The sequence below is a fragment of the Trichoderma harzianum genome (genome assembly GCF_003025095.1).
Source record: "Trichoderma harzianum CBS 226.95 unplaced genomic scaffold M431scaffold_2, whole genome shotgun sequence".
Taxonomy (NCBI): domain Eukaryota; kingdom Fungi; phylum Ascomycota; class Sordariomycetes; order Hypocreales; family Hypocreaceae; genus Trichoderma; species Trichoderma harzianum.
Window position 1 is genome coordinate 675,922 of NW_020209250.1, and position 21,704 is coordinate 697,625.

Here is a 21,704-nt window from a genome sequence, read left to right on the forward strand (position 1 = left end):
CCTTAATAACCCTCTCCAGCACCCGTTCCGTTGTGACCGGCATGAGAAGTATACATGTAGTTCGGATCGGTGCCGCCTTCAGCAGGGTTCGTTCCTTCAGGGGGTGCGTAATCGGCGCTCGTTGTGCCTGGCTCAGTCTTTTCAGCACCCGGGATCATTTGGCCGCCCCAGTTGTTGTTCTCTAGGACGCGATCACGGTTCGATTGATTTTGTTGCTATTTTCCCATCACCTTGTTAGAAAAAAAGAACTGTGAGAAGGGTTGGCAGTGTAGACTCTTTCTCACCTCACGGTACTTTGAGAGATAGACCTTGAGAGCCTCTGCATAGTTCTCGAAGCCCAGCGAAGTCATGGCAAACAAAATGTCTTCTCCGTTGACTGTCTTGCGTTTTTCTTGCTGGCATTTCTCCGAGGCTGAGGCGAGGCGAGGCGAGGCAAGTCAGTATACGCAAAGGCGCTCTCTATGAGACAAAGCCCAGAACACAGACATACCTTCGCTAGTTATGAAGGAGATGAACTCGCTCACACACTCCTGCATGCACTCTTTAGCCTCCTTTGCTATCTTGGCGTTGTCAGGTAGTGCATTCTTCATGATTCGAGCGACTGGAGCAAAGTTGCGAATGTTAGCATCAAGCTCATCGGATTTGTCGGCCTTGGAGGCGCGCGGCGTCTCCTGCACATTAGGAAACAAATGGTGAGGCATAGGAAATATGCGAGGCTGAGAAAAGCGAGCAGCTCACACACATGCGGCAAGCAATCATGATTCGAGAATGGCGCCGAGGGGGGATGATGAAGACATACCATTGGCTATAGGCAACCACCGGTCTTGCTCCTTGACACCTTCAAACTCATAGCCAGTCCCTCCGGCCGAGTGGGGTTCCTGGTTATCATTCATTTGTCCTTCCTCGTCGGGTGACTGTGCACCTTGGTCGACATCCTTTGGAGGAGATTGAGGGGAGTCGGACATATTTGGCTACCTGCAGCGGCTGCTAGCGTCTTTTGTAAAATCTTCGGGTTGGCACAGCTTCGGTAGGTTTCGCGATGATGTGTCCCCCTGGCCACGTCGCAGAGATAGTAGAGCTTGCCCGATACGTCGAGAGGGGTGTGTGCAGTGCGAAAAGATGCGTCAATCGTGACAAAACGCGAGGGATCTAGGTCGCGGCAGGTTGGGTCTGCCCTGGCTGGGACGACGCAGGACCTATGACGCCCGCTTGGCGTATGTATGTATGGGCTGGCAAGCCGGTTGGGAGAGAATATCCCTGGTTGGAGGGGAAAGGCCGGAGGGGGAGGGGTGGCCTTGGTAAAAAAAAAAAAAAAAATAGGGTCCGCAGTCGTAAAGAGCTTCCAGTCGATACGATTGGGGAGCAAAACAACAAAGCTCTGTCCAGGCAGAGCAGCGCTGCAACGAGGGCGTGAGCGAATCAAGCACAAGCACTGCTTTCTCAACTGCTGACGGGTCTCTCTAGCTCTGGCTACGGCAATGCCAGGCGGATTCGAGGATTCACAGCTCGAGCAACAGACAGTGACAAGGTCGACGGGGGTGCGCCTTGGACAACAGACGAGGTCTTCGCGTTGCAAACGGCTTCTGGGACGGATTGGTGGCGCGGCCCAAGTTACACGGTCGCGCAGGGTTCCGGGTCGTAAGGCGACTGGTTCGAGGTCAGAACAGGAGGCTCGCGGGGGGGAGTCTGGGAGGCGTCTCACGAGGGTGTATTGCGCTGTTTGCTTCTGCGGCTGGCGTGGGTGCATAAGTGTGAATGTGGATGTGGAGTGCAAAGAGGAAAAAGAAGGACGAGGCTAGTGGTGGACAGCAGCGCGGTGTTGTCGGCCGAAATAACAGCGGGAACCTGGCGGGCAGGTAGCGCGATACTTTGCGCAGCTAGCCCGGTACTAAGGCAGCTGTCTTTGGATGGGCAGCGCTGCAGTGACAGCCTTTTGCAGCTTTATCGATAGAGGGGGGAAACAAAGGCGCGAGGTACCGCTTCATACTGCGCTGCGTGCTGCGGTACCGCGAGCGAGTGGGTTGTTGTTGCCCAGCAGCAAAGCTACCTTGGGCAGCTCGATCTGCACTAGCAGGGCGGGTATCTGGAGCTGAAGCTGACAGTACCGGGTTACTTGCCTGCTTGGTATCGTTCAATATGTTTGGAGCCATTCAAACATTTCGACGCTGACCACTTACCGAGCAGAGGTACCTGGTGGCTCTTGGGACATGCGACACGATCTACCTATGCCGGCTTAGTATGATGCTACCCATTACCTGAAAAGTGGTGATAGCATCAGCTGCCAGACTACATCGGTCCTCGATTAGTACTGGCTGCCATCAATGAGAGCTACTACTCATGTATTCTCCAGGGAACAAGTACTATAGTTAGCAGCCCGTGTAAGCGTGGCATCCATCTGTATGATAAATCCAACTGGGTTGGCAGTTGCAGCAGCATTCTCCATTACGAGAAAATCCTATTAAAAAGAACCAAAAAAGGCCCACCGCATATGTATGCGCTCAAATCACCAGACCACTCAATCCGGACACCCCGGCTCGACATGATGCTGCTTTAGAATGCCTCATGTGAGCCTTTAACCACGACCAACATCACCCTACAATTGATAATCCTCGTCCCAAGTGCGTCTTTTGCTGGGCTAAAACTCCCAAGGGGGGGCCGAATGGTCGTACCAAGGCATCAGAGGCGGTGTGTTACAGCAGCTATCCGCGGTGTCCTCTCTCTTGGTGGCATCAGCTAAAAGGCCTTCGGATGATATTCCTGCATCGGGAGAAAACAAAATGGCATCAATGGCATCTTGACAGAGTCTAGCAGCCAGCGAGAGCCCTCCCCCCTGTCCTGGCGCAGCGAAAAACAGGCCGGTGAGCTTGTACCAGCTACCCTGTCCTGCGATATGCCGTGATACAGGCATGGTCAGCCTCGTGGCTGTGACGTCGTCGTCGCAAACGAAACTGCATGCCAGCCCATGAAGACGGTACCGGGATGGTGGGTGACTGCAGTTGCTCATTTGGCAATGGATCGCAGGCCATGGCCAGAGGCCGCTAAGGCAAGCCTCTCCTCAGGAACCCGGTGGCTGAAAAGTCGGGCCCCCAAAAAACGAGTTGTCAAGTCATTGGGCCGCATTTCAAGTCTGCCCAGTGGTTGGCTGGTGACCGACGCCGGGCGGGAACGAACCACGGCCTGGCTCTCGACAACCACTCGGGCATTGGGCAGTTGTTTGGGCCAATGGTGACGTTGGCGCTGCGAAAAGGCCCATCTGTTGGTTCTTTTCTTCTTTCTTCGCTCCAGGCACAGCTCCGCCAGAGACGGCTGCATGCATTCTGTGGTAACCTCTGAAAAGACGGCATTTCGCTCTGTCTAAGCACTTCGAAACGGTGCCCCTAAGCTGCCGGCGGTCCGCAGATTGATTGGGTAGCGAGCCCAAACGTCCCTCGCCCTCCCATTCTGCCCATGTCCCTGTGCATGGCTAGACGGAAGGATGGCGGGCTTGCTTGATGGATGGATGGGTGCTGAGCTGGCTTGAAGCCCAGCTGCACCCGGCTTGGGCATGAAGCACGAACATGCGCATAAACATCCGTTTCCTCGATGCGTCCAAGTTCAATCCTCTCCCGCCCGCGTGCTTTCACTTGTTGGGGTTGGATCCTGCAGGCAAGCTAAGCCCATTTGATGAGTAGTAGCTCTCATTGCGCATGTACGAGAATTTGTGGCATTTGCCGTCGTCGATCGACTTGCTCTCTGTCTAATCTGTGCGTGTGAGGAACCAGAAGGTTACAAACACCACTCCGTATCATGTTTCCCCGAGTCGCTGGCGCGCTGCATGACAGATGCGAGCAATGCATAATGGCGGTAAGTGTCATCGTGACATGGAGACGGGTTACAACACTCGCACAACGTAAGCATCCCGGGCATCCACAGTTTGCAGTTCGCAGAAATCGTTTCATGTCCGTAGCCGCTACTGGCTAATCTAGTAGCCTTTCGTGCGGCGTTCAAGGCACACAAGATGCAAGTAGTTGTCAATGAATGCATATCTAGCGGCTTCGTTTCTTCCCCCTTATTTGCTTCTGGGCCTCTTCGTCCCACTCTAGCCTGGCGACGTAACATTCCAGAAACGATTCCACGCTTCTTTCATGAAAAAGTCTGCCCTAGTGGTGGTGTCACGAGCGAACATACGAGCCACGAGGAGGGGGGATGAGAAGTAGTGAGCACCCCACTCCTGCATTAAGCCGGCTTGACAACCCGCAGATGGGTCCCCATGTATGTCCTTAAGAGATTCTCATGTGTAAGTTGTGTGATTCTCAAATATCGATGAGGTTGATGGAGGGTGACTGCTACCCTGAAACCCGTTAGATGAAGTGTTGTCATCATGGCTTGCCACTTGGCAGTGTAAAGTCGCATCTCAAGAGCTACGCAGCATACATGTATGCATTGGTGATGAAATCTCCGAGAGGGATGCCACATGCGTATCCGAATGCTCGCTTCAGGCTCGGTGATGAAGGAACTCTTCGATGTAATAGCATATAGTGCGGCTGACGCTGGCGAAACGTTCCGATTGGGCTGCGGCAATGTAAAGTGATTTGTACGCATCTAGACCTCCCCTGAGACTCCGATTGTTGGGAATCCATATATTGAAAGGCACACCGAATCGCACAGATAGACCCCTGTTTGCATCACTGTAATTAATTCTCACACGCTGCGCGTGGCCCAAGGTGCGGATACGGCAAGGTGGAGGCTGCATGCAGTTGGGCTCTGAGGCACCATCAGCAGAAGGATGAATTCCGAGCGGCTGAACAACCAGGCCTCAAGGACCATTTGAATGCCAAGGCACTGTTTCTGCGTCGTTCAGGGGCATGGCCACGTAGAGCTGGATGGTGTGGCATAGGCAGCTGTATGCTGACGAGGAAAGCAAAATGAAACAGATAGAGGTGCATTCGCAACTGAGGATGGACGGCAGAATCCACGTATTCAGCCGCTTCGTGAAATGGTTGGGCTCTTGCTTGGCCACGAAAAGTTTTTCCAATTTTTTTCTCCTATTAGATGACATAGTCTCTTGTGTACTTCACTGCTGTACTACCTGAACATTGTTCTTCTTCTGTTGGTTTGGCAAAGAGAGGTTAGCTTTTAGTTGGACTTTGACAAGGCACTGGACGCATTGGATACGAACCTTCCACTTATCTAATTCATCCTGCTTGTTTTTGTACTGCTTCACCAAATCATCGAGGACTTTCTTCAGTCCCTCCTGGTTTGTCTTCAGTGCTGGCACGACGTCCTTGACCGTTCTCTCCACGAGCACTCCGTTGATCAAACGGAAACACTTTCGATCCCCCGAAAGCGGCTCCAAAGTCTCAAGCACAAGCCTAGAATAGTCGCCGAATTAGCGGTGTGATACATTGAGTCACGCTGAGGCTGAAAATGAGCGGCGTGGACAGGGAAGGGATGAAACACGGCTTGGAGGCGTGGGGGTTGACATCTCAGAGCACAATAGACCCAAAAAAAAAAAAAAGCAATAGAGGGATTGACGAAAAGGTGGAAAGAAGAACGAACTTGTGCTCTTCTGCCTCTTGCTCGATATCACCGATTTTTGAGGCAATCTGCTGCAGTGTGTTCTTGTAGTTGGAGTAAGTTGTCTGAAGATCTATGAATATGATTAGCAACGTGAGATTGAGATAAAGGAGGGGATGGCAGCAAAGGCAAGAAAGAAATGCCCGTGGAATGGATACCTACCCTGCTGCTTCCTCACGGGAAGCTGTTGTGATGACGCCATGGCTGCCGCTGTGAGAGGAATATAGAGAAAGGCCGTAAGAGAAGGGCCAGCTATCCCTGTGATTCACTATGCGAGATGTTGAGGCAGAGTTTCTGTGGCTGTAGCCTGTAGACCATTGCTATCAACGTTAGGTGGGCATCGGTTGATTTCCGGCACTGTGGGCGGCAGCTATTAGCGGAAACCCCCCGCTAGACGCAACGCCTAATTATTGCCTGTATGGTCCAAGCTTTTTTCTAGATGCAACATCTGCTGATGAAATAATTGCCCGATCTTTTGTTGAAACGAAATCTGCAATTCCACTATCTTGCTCTCCGCATAAACGAAAATGCATCCTCATCTGCACACACAAAATGCTATGGGTATGCTAAATGTCTCTTGAAACATCGTTTCTTCATCCATTGATCTAACTGAGGTGTCCAGCATGCCAGGAGGTCATTGCCGCTCTCGAAGAATGCCATGCGAAGGGCTTCATGCACAAAGCTGCAGGCGCCTGCAACGATGCCAAAGACTTGGTAGACAAGTGTCTGCGACAGCAGCGCTCCAAAGTACAAGACGATAACAGAGCCGCTGCAAGGGCGAAGAGGGATAAGATCAAAGAAGAGCAGCGAGCGCTTAGTCTATAAGAGATACCGATGGACGTACCCGAGTTCTCTCCATTTCGCCGCATTCTCAACTCATTTCTACATTCAAATACTTTTTATTTTGTACATTATCACCATCTAGTATCATTTATGACCGGCGTTGGGGGAATAAGACGGGCAGCCGGAAGATAGGCGCTACGTCTTGTCAATGTACATATATATTCTCATGGAGCGCAAAGCAGGGCAGCCGATGGATCAGGACACCGCTTGAAAGAAAGAAAGCCTTGATTTGGGACTGTCGAATTGCTGAGGCTTTTACCAGCTACATATCCACCAATACATAAACACACAGACATTCCTCCATCCAATTAAGCTCTGCGCAGGGCAGTGCCAAAGGTGAAGAGACCGTAAGCGGACAGGATGCTGAGGAAAATAGGTACAGGTTTCCTCAGACGGATCGCTCGAGGGAAAGCTGAAGCTCCGAGAACAACCGAGGCGAGCAGACTCAACTCCACACCGTAAGGCTGACCATTGGCAATGCGATATCCGCCGAGACCGTCTAGGAGGACACATGGATGGGTTAACACGCCGGTGCTAGGGTTGGCGCTGGAATTGATGGACTACATACACAAGAGACCAACGAGACCGCCGGCGGCGATTGAGGGAACAGAGCCCGTCTTAGCATAGCCAATTGCGCCGCCGCCGGCTGTGAGAGCCGCAAGGACAAAGGACGCATTTGACAGCGCGGAAGACGTAGTCTTGGACTGGCGCAAAAGAGAGAAGGTCAGCTTGCCGGACTCGCGATGCGCATTGAGCACGATTGACGTACCACCATGATGAATTGTGCTGTATATGAGAAGCTACGGATTGTATGTATCTTGATGAGATTCAAGCCTCGCAGATCAGCTTTATATGCCGGGATGGAGAAGCTGGCGGCCTTTTAAGTCCCGAATCCAATCGGGGCTCGGAGTCGAATGAGGCCGCAAACCAACTGACGTGATTGAAGTGATGGCAAGTGGGTTGCCAGGCCCCCCCAGATTTGCGAGCCAATCACAGCTCGCCGACCTGCTTGGAGCTTTCGTGGCCGCAATTGTACCAAAGTACCTAACAGGTAGCGCTACGACTACAGTAAGTTGCTTCCCAGCCAGCAATTTGAAGATCGATATCATCACGAACCTCGTTTTCCCTCTCCAGACGAACGTCCAACATCGCCCGCCATGGCCCCCAAGAAGAACGCAGCCCAGCCGGCCCCCTCAGCCGCTGCGACCTCCCAATCCAGCACCACGGCGGCGGGCTCTGTCCCAGCGCCTGTGGGAGCAGCGCCAGTCTCGACGCCCGTTTCCGCGCCAGCAGCCAAGAGCGCCCCGGCCAACTGGGACAAGGTGCTGCAGAACATCTACAGCTATTACATGAACGAGACGCCGCAGCGGACCAAGCTCATCGACGTCTTCCTCGTCTTCATCGCCGTTGTGGGCGCATTGCAATTCCTCTACTGCATCCTGGCTGGCAACTACGTGCGTTCCCCAGCAAACTGCGGAAGCTTGCAAGCATTGGGCACATTGACATTGCTAATCAACGTCGCAGCCGTTCAATGCTTTCCTTTCGGGTTTCGGAGCAACCGTTGGCCAATTTGTTTTGACGAGTGCGTAACTTTGCTACTTGTTCGTGTCGATTACAAGGTTCTAACTGGAGCTATAGTTTCGCTGCGTATACAGACAGCTGCCGTGAACAAGAGCGACTTCCCAGAGGTATCACCTGAACGGTACGATTCCCACCACCAATCGAGCTAGATATATGCGTCCACATGTGTATATAAGTGTATCGATCTCGTTGTGCTAACTTGCGGCCGCAGAGCATTTGCCGACTACGTTGTTTGCAGTCTGATTCTACATTTCTTCTGCGTCAACTTCATCAACTAAACAGCGATAATGCAGGGAATGCGCGGTGGAATGGCGGCTTTGATTAACTACGTGTCATGAGCCGTGTAATACAAAGTAGCTTCTTCAATCATACCTATTCATGTAGGAGAGGAGGCTTATACGGGAAAAGTAACTTGGTCCTAGCCAAACAAATAGGGAATCGTTTTATTACCAGAGCTATATCAAGACGAAATTTGATCTTCATCATGCTCCGCCACCATCTACCGCATCTTCTTTGGGCTCGGCTTTTGGTGGACCGCTGGCGCCTTTGGGAGGCGGTGGTAGACCTGTACCCTTGCTTTTAGGTGCATTATCCAGCGCCAAGCTCTTCTGCTCTTCTTCCTTAAGATAGTCATCCATGAAATTGTTGTTGGGCGCGTGGCGTTCTTTCTTCTTTCCACCTCGCGGTGTCCCACCTCGTGGAGGCGCACTCCCTGGCGCTGCACTGACTATTTGCGCGGGCACCAAAAAGTCACCGCCTGTTGGTGGTGGCGGAGGGCTAGCTTGTGTCGCGATGAATTCTCCTCCGCTCTTCTCGTTATACTCGCCGTCGAACATTGTCTCGCCAGGGGCGTTGACAGGTTCGCTCAATGGAGCTGGCAGCCGGTGCAGCGCTCCGTAGCCCAGAGTGCATCCCAGAGCCCCATCCCCACCCCAATTTCGACTAGGCTGTATTGTGACTTCGCGCGATACGTCGTACTCGTTGTTGTAGACGTATAGTCGCAGAGGCCGCCCGATGAAGTCTTCCACGAGCTCACCGAGAGCACTTTCACCATGTAGGGCGCCTTCTGGGCTGCCGAGAATGTAATCGCTATACGGTAGTAATCCGGCAAGATCGGCGGGTGAATTAGCCGGGACGTCAAGGACATGCCAGATATTAGCTGCAAGCGAGATGGGCGCGAACTGGAGGGAGAGCCCAAGAGCTGCAGTATCCACGGGTACGGGAATGTGCATTTCCCTTATTCGTTGACCCTATGCGATGTCAGATTCCTCGTCCTCTTCTCCTCTGGCCTGCAATAATTGATCCTCACCTTTGCGCTCCATAATCCAAACGTCACTGTTCCGCCGGCGCAGTTCTGAACCTCCTGCGCAAACAAGCTCGGGTCGGGGTTATCCTGCACTAGTCTCAGCATCTGATCGCCTGCTAATCGCACAAGGCATTGACATATACGATTGGCCTTCCATTAATTCCAACAATATAATCAAACCAAGGCTCAATTGGTAGATCGAGGTTCGTGTTTCGCAGCACCTGGAAGCCAAACGAGTCACGATCGTGTTGACGTTGCGGGGCATCGCCATCCAGGCGGGACATGAACCGGTTGAGGGCGTTGAACATGGTCACTGAGACTGTTGCCCCGCTTCTGTGCGCGGGCGAGGCTTAAATCTGGGCGTTTTAGAGTTATGATGCTGTATTATCACTCTATCGGACGAATGGCGTTGCTTTGTGAGTTTGATGCCGCGAAGATGGTTCTTGATAAGAGAAGAGTGACGTCTGGCCTCACCCAAAGAGAGCTTGTCGCAAGCTGTCCCTAGAGGTGTCAGCCTTGCATGAGTGCCAAGGCGCTAGAGCATCAAACGCGAAATAAAAGTGGATCCGATCGCAGCTGATTTCTCAGCCTTGTCTTTAAATTCATCTGCCGTTGTACATGGGCAATTCTTCTCCGATCAACAACACCCAGAAATCGACATATAATCTGCTGACAACTGTAATATTCGGCCAAGCTTTTTATATATCGCACCCAAAGCTAGGACGTTTTATGAAGTTCGTCCCTTTTTAAAGTTACCTGCTTTTTCCACTCACATTACTAAACACACTTCATCGACGACTTCTTATCGACGTGAACGAGGCTGCATCTCCCGCTTCGGCAGCCCATTCATCGCGCCACGGCTTATCAAGAGACATCATTCTAAGATGTCTGCGGATGAAAATGTACCCGCGGATGCAATAGAGCAACAACTTGCGCGCGATATGCTCGGTCCTTACGTGGATGCACCAACCGCCCAACTTCTCTTGCCGCAGGCCCGTCAGATGCCCCAGATTGCGTGGCAGATTATTAGAAACGCTCTGGAGCAGAACCCACACGCAAGAGACGATATTAATTGCCTAACGGAACTATTAGCGACCGGGGGCCAGGTAGCAAATGGCATCAATACGGATCGCCTTGATACTAGTGCAGTCGCGGAGCCCTCTAACTTTTCACTAAAGCCTGCCGAAAGGCTTCCCTTGACGGATGAATGCCACCACTACACAGGCAAGCACGAGGTCCCCTGGGATATTCAGAAGTTGGTTTCCTGTTACGCGGAGTCTTGTTTTCTCAGAGTGCTAATCGAGCTTGCAGATACTTTAGCCAACGGTACTCAATCTTCTCGTATTATGATAGTGGAGTTCACATGACCGATGATGCTTGGTTTGGTGTTACACCCGAGCCTGTAGCAAAGTAAGTTCTGAAATTGGATACTTTTCCGTACTTCTCTATTCTTCTTTGTCGCCACCACTGACACCCATCCCAGCCAAATTGCGTACGAGCTCTCTGAGGATCATTACGACCCAGAAAAGACCATTCTCATCGATGCGTTTGGCGGTGCTGGAGGTAATACCATTGCGTTTGCTCTGTCAGAGCGATGGAGTCGCATAATTGCTATTGAACGAGATCCTGCAACTCTTGCGTGTGCCCAGCACAATGCCGAAATATACGGCGTTGAACCAGGTTCAGTAACTTGGATTCTCGGTGACAGCTTTGAGTATCTTGACCAGCTGGTTAATAGCCCGGAAAAGCTACACCCAGACCTCAGAGTTGATTTGCAGACCACGATGGTGTTTGCCAGCCCTCCTTGGGGAGGGCCTGGGTATAGAACCGATGAGATATTCGACCTGAGCACTATGCAGCCATACAGCTTGAATCAGCTGCATGAAGCGTATAAGAAAATGGATCATGTGCTATTCCTTCCGAGGACAAGCGACATTCGTCAGATTGCGAAACTCGCGCCCGAGGGGGAAAAACTTGAAGTCATCCAATACTGCGCAGAAGGGGCCAGCAAGGCCATGGGCGTCTATATACCAGCAGAGAAACCGCCAGCATCTAGCGACTGACCTCTCGTCTTTTTTCTTTGTTTTTACGATTAATGAGCGTTTTGTCAGTACATGAGGCGAGAGACTTGCAATCTATACCCAGTGTATGAGTTGGCGTGCAGCATCGTGTTGTAGCGGGCTCATTCGCAACTTGTATTTTCCAGATCACAGAGGATTTATGTTATTTTCTAACTTTATTTTGGTTTATATAATGATGTAGATTGACTAAACATATTCCCGATGAGAGAACTATGCGTTCCCATGTAGGTAGTGGTGTTTGTACATCATTATACAGGGAGGTAATAGGTCTTCTCCAGGGCACATGTAGGCGCTGTTACAATCGATGTCCAGACTCAAGTTCGAAAACATGGCTTTAGATAAACATTTATACTGAATTTTCTGGATGAATTAACCGTGAGCTTATTCCGAGATTAAACGTAGCCAGTAATATTAGCATCGCAACTAAATCATGCATAATATACAGTCTAGATAGAAGCCCTTTCGCACTGTATGTGATAGGATTTTCCACTTCTCTTCCAACCAAAGCGACCCGCTCAATTCAAGACTGTACTCATTTTATTTCCCTAAGCGTGTACTTATACCGCCTGTTTTCTTTCATTCATTATTTAAAAAAGAAATCTTCATCATGGCCAAGGATAAGAAGAAAAACAACGACGCCAAGAAGGCAAAAAAGGTGAGAAACATCGAATGGGAAAATCTCAACCCAGAATTACCCCTCCAAATTCACCAAGAAAATCTACAAGTATTGACTGAACTGCTTATGTAGGCCGAGAAGGCAGCCAAGCAAGCCAGCAAGGGTGAGAAAAAAGTCAAGAACAAGACTGCCAAGCTGGAGGGCAGTGATGCCGAGGATGTCGACTTGGATGAGGTGCTGGAAGAGTATCGCCGCCAGCAGGAGCAGTTTCTGAAGATCACAGAGACGGTTGTCGATGGGCCTCCGAAACCTCGAGCGGCATCAACCATTATGGCCTCTCCTCATGAAAGCAACAGCCTGCTTTTGTTTGGAGGAGAGTATTTCAACGGGTCGATTGCGCAGTTCTACAATGACCTACACATATACAACATCAACCGTGATGAGTGGCGCTGTGTGACTTCCCCCAACGCACCGCTGCCACGATCTGGCCATGCCTGGACCAGAGCCTCGAACCCGAACTATGTGTATCTTTTTGGAGGAGAATTCTCATCGCCGAAGCAGGGTACTTTCCACCATTATTCTGACTTCTGGAGGCTAGAGCCTGCGACAAGGGAATGGACCAAGATCGAGGTCAAGGGCAAGGATAAGAGCCCGCCGGCGCGAAGCGGCCACCGGATGACTTATTGGAAACAGTACATTATCTTGTTTGGAGGCTTCCAGGACACATCAAACCAGACCAAGTATCTGGCCGACTTGTGGATATTCGACACTGTCAACTATGTTTGGCATTGCCCTGTTCTTCCGCCCGCCCAGCTCAAGCCTGATGCCCGTTCATCTTTTACCTTCCTGCCCTCTGAGCAGGGCGCTTCCCTTTTCGGAGGCTATTCGAGGGTCAAGGCCACGGTGCAGCTGAAGAAGCAAAAAAAGGGTAATCAGCCCCAAGGCCAGAAGAACGTCCTCATACCCAAGGTTCACGAAGATTGCTTCTTCCTTAGGATGTCTCTGCCCCCAACCGATGCGAATGCGAATACACCACCTGCTGTTAGATGGGAAAAGCGAAAGAAGCCAGCAAATGCACCTACCCCTGTTCGCGCTGGCGCTACAATGGCATATCACAAGGGCCGTGGCATCCTTTTTGGCGGTGTTCACGACGTTGAGCAAAGCGAAGAGGGCATGGACAGCGAGTTTTTCAACCAGCTCTTCGCGTGGAATATCGAGAGAAACAGATTCATGCCCCTCGTTTCGCGCAAGCCGCGCCAACAGAAGAAGAATGCACCCGAGCAGCGAGTTGGCAGACGTGGCCGTGCCCAGGCAAACGAGGAGGAGCTCCTAAAACAACTGGCAGCACTGCAAGCCGGAACCTCGTTGGAGGATATTGACGATATCGAGCTTGAGAAGATGCTCGCCGAACCAGAGGAGGAAGAAAAGCCTGCTAGGGAGATGCCTGTGTCTATGGAGCCGCCGCACATGCGCTTCAACGCCCAACTAACAGTTCAGAACGACGTGCTCTTCATTTACGGTGGTACTTATGAAAAGGGGGATCGTGAGTTTACATTCGATGATCTTTATGCCATCGATCTGGTGAAGCTGGATGGATACAAGGAGATCTTTAACAAGCCCGTCGAGGACTGGATTGTAAGTCTTGGGTCCTTTACTGTCGTTGCATGTGAAACCCATGAGCTAACCGAAATATTTCAGGAGTCTGAGGATGAGGAGGACGAGGACGAGGATGAGGAAGACGAAGATGAAGAGGAGGATGAAGACGATGAAGATGATCAGGAGGAACCAGAACAGCAGATTCGCTCAGAAAGCAAGCGCAAGAAGAAGCAAGACGAAGTATCAGAGGTGTCTTCCGAGGCACCTACACCATCAATTACGTCGGAAGAGGAAGAAACCGAAACAACTGCCATATCGGTCGACGATGGCCTGCCACACCCAAGAGTAAGTCCTTTATCTCCTTTATCATTGCAATCCTTGTTCCACGTCAATTTCTGGTTAATATCTAACGATTTCAATCCACTTTAGCCTTTCGAATCTCGCCGCGAATTCTTCGTCCGCACTTCCGCAGAGTGGCAGGAGATCCTCATGACCAACCTCCGGTGGAAGAACATCCAGCCGGAGACGCTCGCCATCAAGGAGATCAAGGCCAAGGCGTTTGAGCTCAGTGAGGAGAAGTGGTGGGACTGCCGCGAGGAAATCACCGCGTTGGAGGAGGAGCAGGAGGCGGCGGGCATTCAAGAGGTGGTCAGCCTTGCGGAGAGGGGAGATGCCGGGGCTGTTGGAGGTGCAAGGAGGAGGTAAGAGAGGGAAAAAAGGATGACATCATTTGGCAGTTGGTTTGGTTTGGATCAAGGCTAGTGTGTGTATGTAGCGTGTTGAGCTATTTCAGCTTGGATATCCCCTTTCTCATCATCTATCGCTCTTCATCTCAGTAACTCCTATAGGATCCAAGTCATCCCATATTTACGCCAACCAACAACGATCCACTAAAGAAAAAAGAAGGAACTAAACATCATCTTCACCAACGCCCTCACTCTCTTCCTCCTCTTTTCCCTTCTTCTCCTTTCCCATGTAAATCCGCCTCAACAACCCCCTCTGCAGACCACACAGGCGTCTTCCCCCTCACCCACAACACCATGCCCGCAATCCACCCAACTAGTCAGTTGGCCGACGCGGCCATGGGAGGATACTGCTTCCCATTCTTCTCGACTTTGGGCTCACAAGTGCACCACTCCTTCTCATCGACCGAGTCCAGCACACCGGGGATGTGGTTTCCGCAGCCCCACCAAGTTGCCTTGTCTAAAGTGACCGTATGTAAGCATAAAGCCCTGTCAATGTCCCTCTCTGAGAAAGATGCAAATCATAGTGCAGTATCTCAGTTATGAGAGTCTATAGAGGTGTAAGAGAGGGGGTAGTGAGTGAGTGGTGCTTACGGCAGTTGTTGCAAGTAGCACTTCGACACATGATGCCCTTTTTTATCTTGATGTGAGGTAGAAAAATGAGGAGTGAAAGCTGCGTATGTAGTTCACAAATGTTATAGACTTATCAGTTAAACAAGATGCAAGTTGATGACTTGTCCAGTTCCGAAAAGAAGGAAGAGAGAGGCCTAAATAAAGAGCAGAACGATAAGAATAGAGGCGGCAAAAAAGCCCGCGGTGGCCGAGCGGATCGCCGGCCGGAAAGCTGACCAAATCGGCGAGCCCCGCCCGGGCAAGATACAAAGGTACAAACGATTTGGTAAGCCAGAACGGCGACCATTTCTGCAGACATCGCCGTCTTCCTCTTCATGTCTGATTTCTTGATTACTCTACATCATGTCCGGCTTCTTGATTATTCTGCATGAATCTTCTCGAAGGATTTGTGAGGTGGCCAATTTGATTCATGATTAACAGCAATTACTCAATTTCCTCCGAATTACCATTGTTAGTCATAATCTCCCCTTGTTGCTTCAGCCAAACTTCCCCGAAATTCCCCCTTCCGACTCAGTTATTCTCTGATATCATATCACTACCATCATAAACATTACCCTTCCTTCTCCTTCATTTCTCCCAGAACACCAAAAAGTCCTGCCTAAGAGCGTTCTTTTCTCCGTTCCAGCAAGTCCTCGGCGCCATTGCATTAATACCAATTACCAATACCAACACCACTAAATGCTGATCCAAAGCTTGCATAGCTACTCATAAAAGAAAAAAAGATTAGGACTCCACCTCCGTCGCCTTTTGCTTCTTGGCAACTTCGCTCTCCACAATGGACCGGATGAGATTGACGGCTAGTTCTTGGCCTTGTTTGATCACGGCTTCAGAGCTATCCGCCGGCACGTGGAAGAAGATGACCTTCCTCTCCTTGTCCTGCTTGTAACAGGTTGCCAAGCTTGAATAATAGATGAAGTCGCAGAGATAACGGCCGGCATCGTCAGAGATTCGAAGATCCATGTCATTCTGCGTAACATCATGTCAGTAATGGCAACGTTCAAAGGCCAGGACGTCAATATCAATATCCTTACCGAGCTGTGCTGCTGCCATCTCTGCCAGATGTCCTGTATATTCAAGTCCGTCTTGAGCACATCCGGTAGTTCATGCCAGATCCACTCTTCGTCCCGTTTCCCATCAAGCTCGTCAAGGTGCTTCCCATCCACGTCGAGAGACTTGTACCCCGTACGATGTCCTCGACTCTCGATCTGGTACATGAGCCGCGGCCCTGCCATGCCAATGTGAATGACAACGTCAATCTTGCGGCCCGCGTACGTCTCCTCCCACAGCGTTGGCACAAGTTCCCTCACCACCTTGTAGTTGACTCGGATGGGGTCGGGGTGCACCAGAATGCGCACAGGCGGAATGTCGACGGCATTTCGAGAGTTTGGGTCCTTGGCCCTTAGTGGAGGGAGGTATTCTGGGAGGGCTCTCGCGATTTCCCATGACGGGTTGATCGGATATTCTGACCGGAAAGGCTGGAAACATGATTAGTATATCTTGCGCAGGGCGTTGATAGAGAGATGCGGCGGCACGAGACATACCTGAAATCCAGTGACGAGCACTGTCAGCTCTTCTTGGACCTGAGACCCCATGGAGAAAAAGAAATTGTATCCAAAATTGTATACTCTGTTTACGAGATGATGTAGAGATTGGCAGTGTAAGAAGAGCTCTGGTGCCCAAGCTCTGTGTAGATCAGGCAATGGTCGAGGTAAGCAGGTGAGAGATGTCACTCTGGAGGGTGTACTTGCACATACCTGGATATAACCTGATCGTTAGCAGACAAGCCACGAACGCCAGCACTAAGAGGCGCCCCGAGGTAACTTTATACCCGATCTCGAGGTACACAAAATGTTCCGTGCCCAGCAGCGGCTACCAATCCGGGCACTTTAAGACAAACAAACGGACAATGTCACGCATCATTTCTTGTCATGCCGCTGCTAACGCGGGACGATTGGTGGATAGCCAGCAGCAAACAAAAAGTAGCCGTTTCCGTTGTAATACCTTGTTAAGCCGAAATCCTTCCAGTGGTGCGGGGGAATTTGGGACGTGGATTCAGCTTCTCCATGGGACCAGAGCTATAGCCCAGTTGGAGCTAGCAGGACCAATTGAGCAACCATGGGGTCTCGTGCATTGACATTTTACTGTATTTGTGTTTGTAAGGTTCTTTAGTAGGTTCTTTAGCACGCCCAATGCAATTCAATTCTCTTGATCAATTGGCACCTGGGAATGGCCGTGCACTCAAGGAGCTGTGATCCGTGTATTAGTAGTACCTGTTGAATATTACTCAGGTGCCCAGTAATACCAAGGGAGGTACCCAAGCTTCAATATTTGGTACATGTAGGTATTTTCCATGTACTTTGATAGACAGCAGCGGGGTTCGCGGGGTAACATCCGCATTCAGATCAATCTCTTCTGGCAATGGATGCGCAGTACTTGTTCTGCCACGTTGACAGGCTGAGGCTCCATGTACATGTCAAGTACTCGCAAAACACGCAAGTCGTGTGTTTGTCACGTTGATGACGTGTGATTCTTGCCATAAGCATGAGGTCGGTAAGCTCTCGGAAGGTGCATTCTCGCAAGGTGATTGCCAACCGGATTGATGCGCATGTCCTGGCCTCACGTGAGCGAGACAACGCCCAATTGATGCTGCCTCGGTTCCTCTCACTCGCATCATTTAATGTTCTTTTCTTATTCCCGTACTGTATATTCGCACTGCCCAATCGTCAAAAGAACCCGGAGCTTACACTACCAGCTACATCGCCAACCAACAAACTAACCCGATAATGGGCTGATCAAAAGGATTGTGCATTCGTTCCCTCGGGCATTCATATTTTACCTCGTCTGTCTTCTGAAAAAGAGAGAGAGAGAGCCGAAAGGGCAAAGCACGCCGAATCTCGGGATGCGATGCCTTGCAGCTCAATGAATGCTTCTCGCATAGCATCTATTTCGAACTCAAGCGACCCTCCACAATCATCATTCTCGCATTAGTGTGTGTGATTAGCTGTGTTTGTTTGTTGGCTACCGCTCTGCTCTACCAAGCTGGCAGGGCGTCCTGCATGTGGTGACGAAAAGAGGCACATCACATCTCCTAATGCAGAGGCGTGTAAGGGAACGTTGATATACCCATCCGCTTCAGTAATCTGACTTACAAAGCTGCCGTCTTTGGATAAACAGACCGTTGAACATGCATGTTATCATTGTGGGAGCTGGCATTGCGGGTCTCTCGCTTGCCATTGCCCTTGGCCAGTCTCGTCACCAAATCACAATTCTCGATGCTGCTCATGAGCTTACCGAGCTGGGTGCGGGCGTTCAGATGACACCGCAAGCAATCAGATATCTTTTCAAGTGGGGTCTCAAAGATGACCTACTCGCCCAGTCGATTATCCCCGAAAACTTGCATGTGTGGGATGGACAAGCCGGCAATCTGCTGGGGAGTGTCCGAATCAAGGAAATGGAGGCTCAATATGGCGCCCCATACATTGTCGTTCATCGGGCCGTTTTGCATGCAATATTACATCGTCACGCTGTCCAAGCTGGGGCACGATTGCTGCTCAGCAGCGATGTTATTGAGTACGATTTTGCCAACGGTGCTGTACAGCTGCGAAATGGCAAAAGACTAACCGCCGATCTGGTTGTCGCTGCTGATGGTGCGTATACACAGAATCTACTTCGAAATACTTTGCGCTGCTATTAACGACTCCATCGTTCCAGGGATCAATTCTCTTGCTCGATCCCAGCTGCTGGGCTCCCGAGATCCTGGAAGCCAGCCGACTGGATGGGCCGCTTTTCGCATGACGGCGGAAGTCTCTAAGCTCAAGGCAGATCCTGTGACTTCGAATCTAATAGATCTTCAATCTCGCAGCTCCAATTGGTGGATTGCTCCACACATATCGTGTATGACATACTTGATAAAAGATGCCACAATGCTCAATATAGTATTAGCACACAGAGACAACATCAACACCAAAGAATTCACCACGGAGGAATACAACAAGACAGTTCGGAGTATATTCAAGGACTTTGAGCCTCGGTGAGTACATATGCTCAGCTTTAACCTAATATAATCCAAATTATTTCTAATGCAATCTATAGTGTTCAGCGCATATTCGACCTTTCTACGTCGAAAATTGTCAACTATCCCGTGTATGCGGTGCCGCCACTGCCCTCCTGGAGTCACGAATCTGGTCGCTTCATTCTCATAGGCGACGCTGCCCATGCAATGGCCTTTTACATGTCCATGGGCGTGAGTATAGCTGTCGAAGACGCTGCTGCACTTGCAACGGTGCTAGATTTAGCTTGTCCTTCTGATACTAGCTCAAATATCTCCGACAAACCAAGCATGGTGGTTGACTCAAAATTAAAGCATGCACTGGATGTATATGAAATCGTGCGCAAGCCAAGAGCTGAAGCTGTGCAAGAAGCCAGCCTACAAGGGGGTGATTCGTCACATACCTCGCATGAAGCAGAGCGCAGTGTTCTCTACGAAGCCCTTGCTCATTCTCATGAGGAGATAATCTGGCCGTTGGAAAGCGATGCCGTTAGAGGCGAATATGTTCGGAAATGTAGACGAACGGGCCAAAGGCTTGGACCGGGTGGCATCACTGATAAGGGAACAAGAGATTGGTGCTATGACTATGATGCCATCGGGGCTATCGAGGAGTATTACAAGTCCTCAATCGCAGAGCACATGTTCGAGGCAACAAACCATATTGACGCCATTCGCGAGTGAGTCGGCTGCGTGTCTGGAGATGGAGTTGAAACTCTCCCTGATATATTATAATTTCACTGCGCCCGATACTTCAAGCCGCAGAAGGCAACTCCGACGAGCTCACGATTACGATCGAGTCTTTTGAAACTATCAGAAGAAACCGTCCGCCACAGCCTCATGAAATAAACTCGCTGCGGACATTATTTGGCGATGGATCTAACCGGCTGAGGAAGCCCCGCAAGTGCGGAATTGCCACGTGGGGGTTTTAATCTTGGATCTAACTTCAACCTTGGAAGATCCCGCTTTTGCAAACGATATATATATAAGAACTCATCATCAGCGTTCAGAGTTGATCAAAACCGCATCGCCTATCGACGCTTCATCATTTCGACTTACGAGTCTCCTGTGCAAGGTCATTCTCTTCTTCAATCACTCGATACTAGTATCTCCGAGAATAGCGGCAGGATGGGTTCTCAGCCAGATTACAGCCTCCCCACGCAGGAGATCTCATTTTCCGGATTCCTGTTTGACATGGATGGAACCATTATCGACTCTACCCCGGCTGTTGTCAAGCACTGGCATAAGTAACGATCCCCTTCCATGTTCTCTAGCAAGCCATCCTGCGCAGAAGATAGACTTTTGCTAACAAAGGGGGAAAAGTGTCGGTGAAGAAATCGGCGTTGCTCCTGAGGTCATCTTGGAGACGTCCCATGGCCGCCGCAGTATAGATATCCTAAAGATCCTTGCCCCTGAGAAGGCCAACTGGGAATGTAAGTTGCATTTGTTTGGCTTGTCCGGTTATCTGGTTGCATCTTCTCCCCCCTCGATATTACCGCAGATGGCGCAACGTGGCGTAGTTTCCCCGTTCTGTGTCGACGTCTCCAATCCCTGCGAACAGGACTCGTCCTGAGGCTGAGACTTGGCTCACAAAGAGTTTTTTTGTATTCACTTGAATGGGTGTCACAATCAAGTAGCACAGAACTAATGTGTGTGCTTATAGATGTGACAAAGATGGAAGGCGAGCTGCCCAAGCTGTACGCCGATGACGTCGTGGAGATCCCCGGCGCCCGCCCTCTGCTCGATTCCATCATTTCTTATTCCTTCCCCTGGGCCATCGTGACGTCCGGTACCCAGCCCCTAGTCAGAGGCTGGCTCAAGCGACTGTCCCTCGGCACACCTGAGCATCTCGTCTCCGCCGAGTCCGTCGAGAACGGCAAACCCGACCCGACATGCTATCTCATCGGCCTCGAGAAGCTCGGGCTGCAAGATAAGGCCGGGGAAGTCCTTGTCCTCGAAGACAGCCCGGCAGGCATCAAGGCCGGCAAGGCGGCGGGGTGCAAAGTCCTTGGGCTGGTGACGAGCCACACTGTGGAACAGGTTGTGGCGGCCGAGCCCGACTGGGTGGTGAAGGATCTCGACAGCGTGAGGGTGGTGAGACAGGAGGACGGCAAGATGACGCTTGAGTTCTCCAACGCGCTGCGCTTTTGATTAGAACTTGGGGCAATAGAATCACATACTTTGGGGCTTGAAAAAAGGAAGATATTCTAGAGGGCAACTTCAAGTCAGATATTCCATAGATTTTAATTAATATTATAGACACTCTAGCATTCCGGGGAAACAAAAGCCCTTTGTGAGGGAAAAAGAAAAAAGGAATGGATCTCGGGGGAACACGTTGCGCGTGTTCAGATCAGCCCTTTTGGCAGCTGAAGAATTGAACGAAGTCGATCCCACGGGCGTGGAGATGAACAGGTCTCACATCCTGTGCCTGGCCAGGCTTTGCTTCTCCCTAACCCTCCAGGTTCCACAATTCGATCGGCAATGTCTTACCTTTGCATCCCTCTTCTTTTTCAGTTTCCCTCCTTCTCGGGTTCACTGCTTTCTACATTGTCGAAAACCCTCAGCGGGTTGTCAAGTAGCGCAAGTGCTCCCGTAACGTGAGACAACCCATGGAGTTAGGAGGAAGAAGGGGGGGGGTTTTGTCTCTCACAGGATTCCTTTTAAACATGAGCCCTTATTTCTCCTTTTAACCAAGGAGCCTGGT

The 21,704-nt window shown here is 50.7% G+C and overlaps 13 protein-coding genes across 13 annotated transcripts; 7 read left to right on the forward strand and 6 right to left on the reverse strand.

Annotated features, from left to right (window-relative positions):
* Positions 1–2: 2 nt before the first annotated feature.
* Positions 3–965, reverse strand: M431DRAFT_1421 (hypothetical protein; the record flags this gene model as incomplete). Its single annotated transcript, XM_024912631.1, has 4 exons — positions 3–215; positions 285–412; positions 491–601; positions 800–965. 4 exons carry the CDS (start codon positions 963–965, stop codon positions 3–5), a joined length of 618 nt encoding a protein of 205 aa, XP_024778378.1.
* Positions 966–4,721: 3,756 nt separating this feature from the next.
* M431DRAFT_284233 (hypothetical protein) lies at positions 4,722–5,261 on the reverse strand. The gene is made up of 2 exons (XM_024914037.1): positions 5,159–5,261; positions 4,722–5,086 (listed from the first exon to the last, which is right to left on the reverse strand). Exon 2 carries the CDS (start codon positions 5,036–5,038, stop codon positions 4,796–4,798), a length of 243 nt encoding a protein of 80 aa, XP_024778379.1. The 5' UTR covers positions 5,039–5,086; positions 5,159–5,261; the 3' UTR covers positions 4,722–4,795.
* Positions 5,054–5,758, reverse strand: M431DRAFT_490324 (hypothetical protein; the record flags this gene model as incomplete). The annotated part of the gene is made up of 4 exons (XM_024916787.1): positions 5,054–5,086; positions 5,159–5,351; positions 5,539–5,629; positions 5,719–5,758. The coding sequence occupies 4 exons, from the start codon at positions 5,756–5,758 to the stop codon at positions 5,054–5,056; spliced, it is 357 nt and encodes a 118-aa protein (XP_024778380.1).
* A 254-nt stretch (positions 5,759–6,012) lies between these two features.
* On the forward strand, positions 6,013–6,566 carry M431DRAFT_284242 (hypothetical protein). Its single transcript, XM_024914038.1, has 2 exons — positions 6,013–6,117; positions 6,179–6,566. The coding sequence occupies exons 1-2, from the start codon at positions 6,084–6,086 to the stop codon at positions 6,379–6,381; spliced, it is 237 nt and encodes a 78-aa protein (XP_024778381.1). The 5' UTR covers positions 6,013–6,083; the 3' UTR covers positions 6,382–6,566.
* M431DRAFT_503664 (hypothetical protein) lies at positions 6,367–7,319 on the reverse strand. Its single transcript, XM_024918338.1, has 3 exons — positions 7,169–7,319; positions 6,968–7,103; positions 6,367–6,898 (listed from the first exon to the last, which is right to left on the reverse strand). The coding sequence occupies exons 1-3, from the start codon at positions 7,172–7,174 to the stop codon at positions 6,708–6,710; spliced, it is 333 nt and encodes a 110-aa protein (XP_024778382.1). The 5' UTR covers positions 7,175–7,319; the 3' UTR covers positions 6,367–6,707.
* Positions 7,320–7,556: 237 nt separating this feature from the next.
* On the forward strand, positions 7,557–8,258 carry M431DRAFT_75890 (hypothetical protein; the record flags this gene model as incomplete). The annotated part of the gene is made up of 4 exons (XM_024922400.1): positions 7,557–7,853; positions 7,924–7,981; positions 8,038–8,101; positions 8,192–8,258. The coding sequence occupies 4 exons, from the start codon at positions 7,557–7,559 to the stop codon at positions 8,256–8,258; spliced, it is 486 nt and encodes a 161-aa protein (XP_024778383.1).
* A 204-nt stretch (positions 8,259–8,462) lies between these two features.
* M431DRAFT_1426 (hypothetical protein) lies at positions 8,463–9,594 on the reverse strand (the record flags this gene model as incomplete). The annotated part of the gene is made up of 3 exons (XM_024912647.1): positions 8,463–9,230; positions 9,290–9,373; positions 9,430–9,594. 3 exons carry the CDS (start codon positions 9,592–9,594, stop codon positions 8,463–8,465), a joined length of 1,017 nt encoding a protein of 338 aa, XP_024778384.1.
* A 633-nt stretch (positions 9,595–10,227) lies between these two features.
* On the forward strand, positions 10,228–11,349 carry M431DRAFT_76331 (hypothetical protein; the record flags this gene model as incomplete). Its single annotated transcript, XM_024922451.1, has 3 exons — positions 10,228–10,541; positions 10,598–10,696; positions 10,770–11,349. 3 exons carry the CDS (start codon positions 10,228–10,230, stop codon positions 11,347–11,349), a joined length of 993 nt encoding a protein of 330 aa, XP_024778385.1.
* Positions 11,350–11,974: 625 nt separating this feature from the next.
* M431DRAFT_477887 (hypothetical protein) lies at positions 11,975–14,284 on the forward strand (the record flags this gene model as incomplete). The annotated part of the gene is made up of 4 exons (XM_024915621.1): positions 11,975–12,022; positions 12,116–13,618; positions 13,682–13,924; positions 14,009–14,284. 4 exons carry the CDS (start codon positions 11,975–11,977, stop codon positions 14,282–14,284), a joined length of 2,070 nt encoding a protein of 689 aa, XP_024778386.1.
* A 168-nt stretch (positions 14,285–14,452) lies between these two features.
* M431DRAFT_284310 (hypothetical protein) lies at positions 14,453–14,948 on the forward strand. Its single transcript, XM_024914039.1, has one exon. The coding sequence runs from the start codon at positions 14,620–14,622 to the stop codon at positions 14,866–14,868; it is 249 nt and encodes an 82-aa protein (XP_024778387.1). The 5' UTR covers positions 14,453–14,619; the 3' UTR covers positions 14,869–14,948.
* Positions 14,949–15,253: 305 nt separating this feature from the next.
* On the reverse strand, positions 15,254–16,671 carry M431DRAFT_503668 (hypothetical protein). Its single transcript, XM_024918339.1, has 3 exons — positions 16,497–16,671; positions 15,987–16,430; positions 15,254–15,921 (listed from the first exon to the last, which is right to left on the reverse strand). The coding sequence occupies exons 1-3, from the start codon at positions 16,545–16,547 to the stop codon at positions 15,679–15,681; spliced, it is 738 nt and encodes a 245-aa protein (XP_024778388.1). The 5' UTR covers positions 16,548–16,671; the 3' UTR covers positions 15,254–15,678.
* Positions 16,672–18,139: 1,468 nt separating this feature from the next.
* On the forward strand, positions 18,140–19,684 carry M431DRAFT_490332 (hypothetical protein; the record flags this gene model as incomplete). The annotated part of the gene is made up of 3 exons (XM_024916788.1): positions 18,140–18,602; positions 18,667–18,985; positions 19,048–19,684. The coding sequence occupies 3 exons, from the start codon at positions 18,140–18,142 to the stop codon at positions 19,682–19,684; spliced, it is 1,419 nt and encodes a 472-aa protein (XP_024778389.1).
* Positions 19,685–19,961: 277 nt separating this feature from the next.
* On the forward strand, positions 19,962–21,616 carry M431DRAFT_503673 (hypothetical protein). The gene is made up of 3 exons (XM_024918340.1): positions 19,962–20,247; positions 20,324–20,433; positions 20,664–21,616. Exons 1-3 carry the CDS (start codon positions 20,129–20,131, stop codon positions 21,149–21,151), a joined length of 717 nt encoding a protein of 238 aa, XP_024778390.1. The 5' UTR covers positions 19,962–20,128; the 3' UTR covers positions 21,152–21,616.
* The last annotated feature ends 88 nt before the right edge of the window (positions 21,617–21,704 follow it).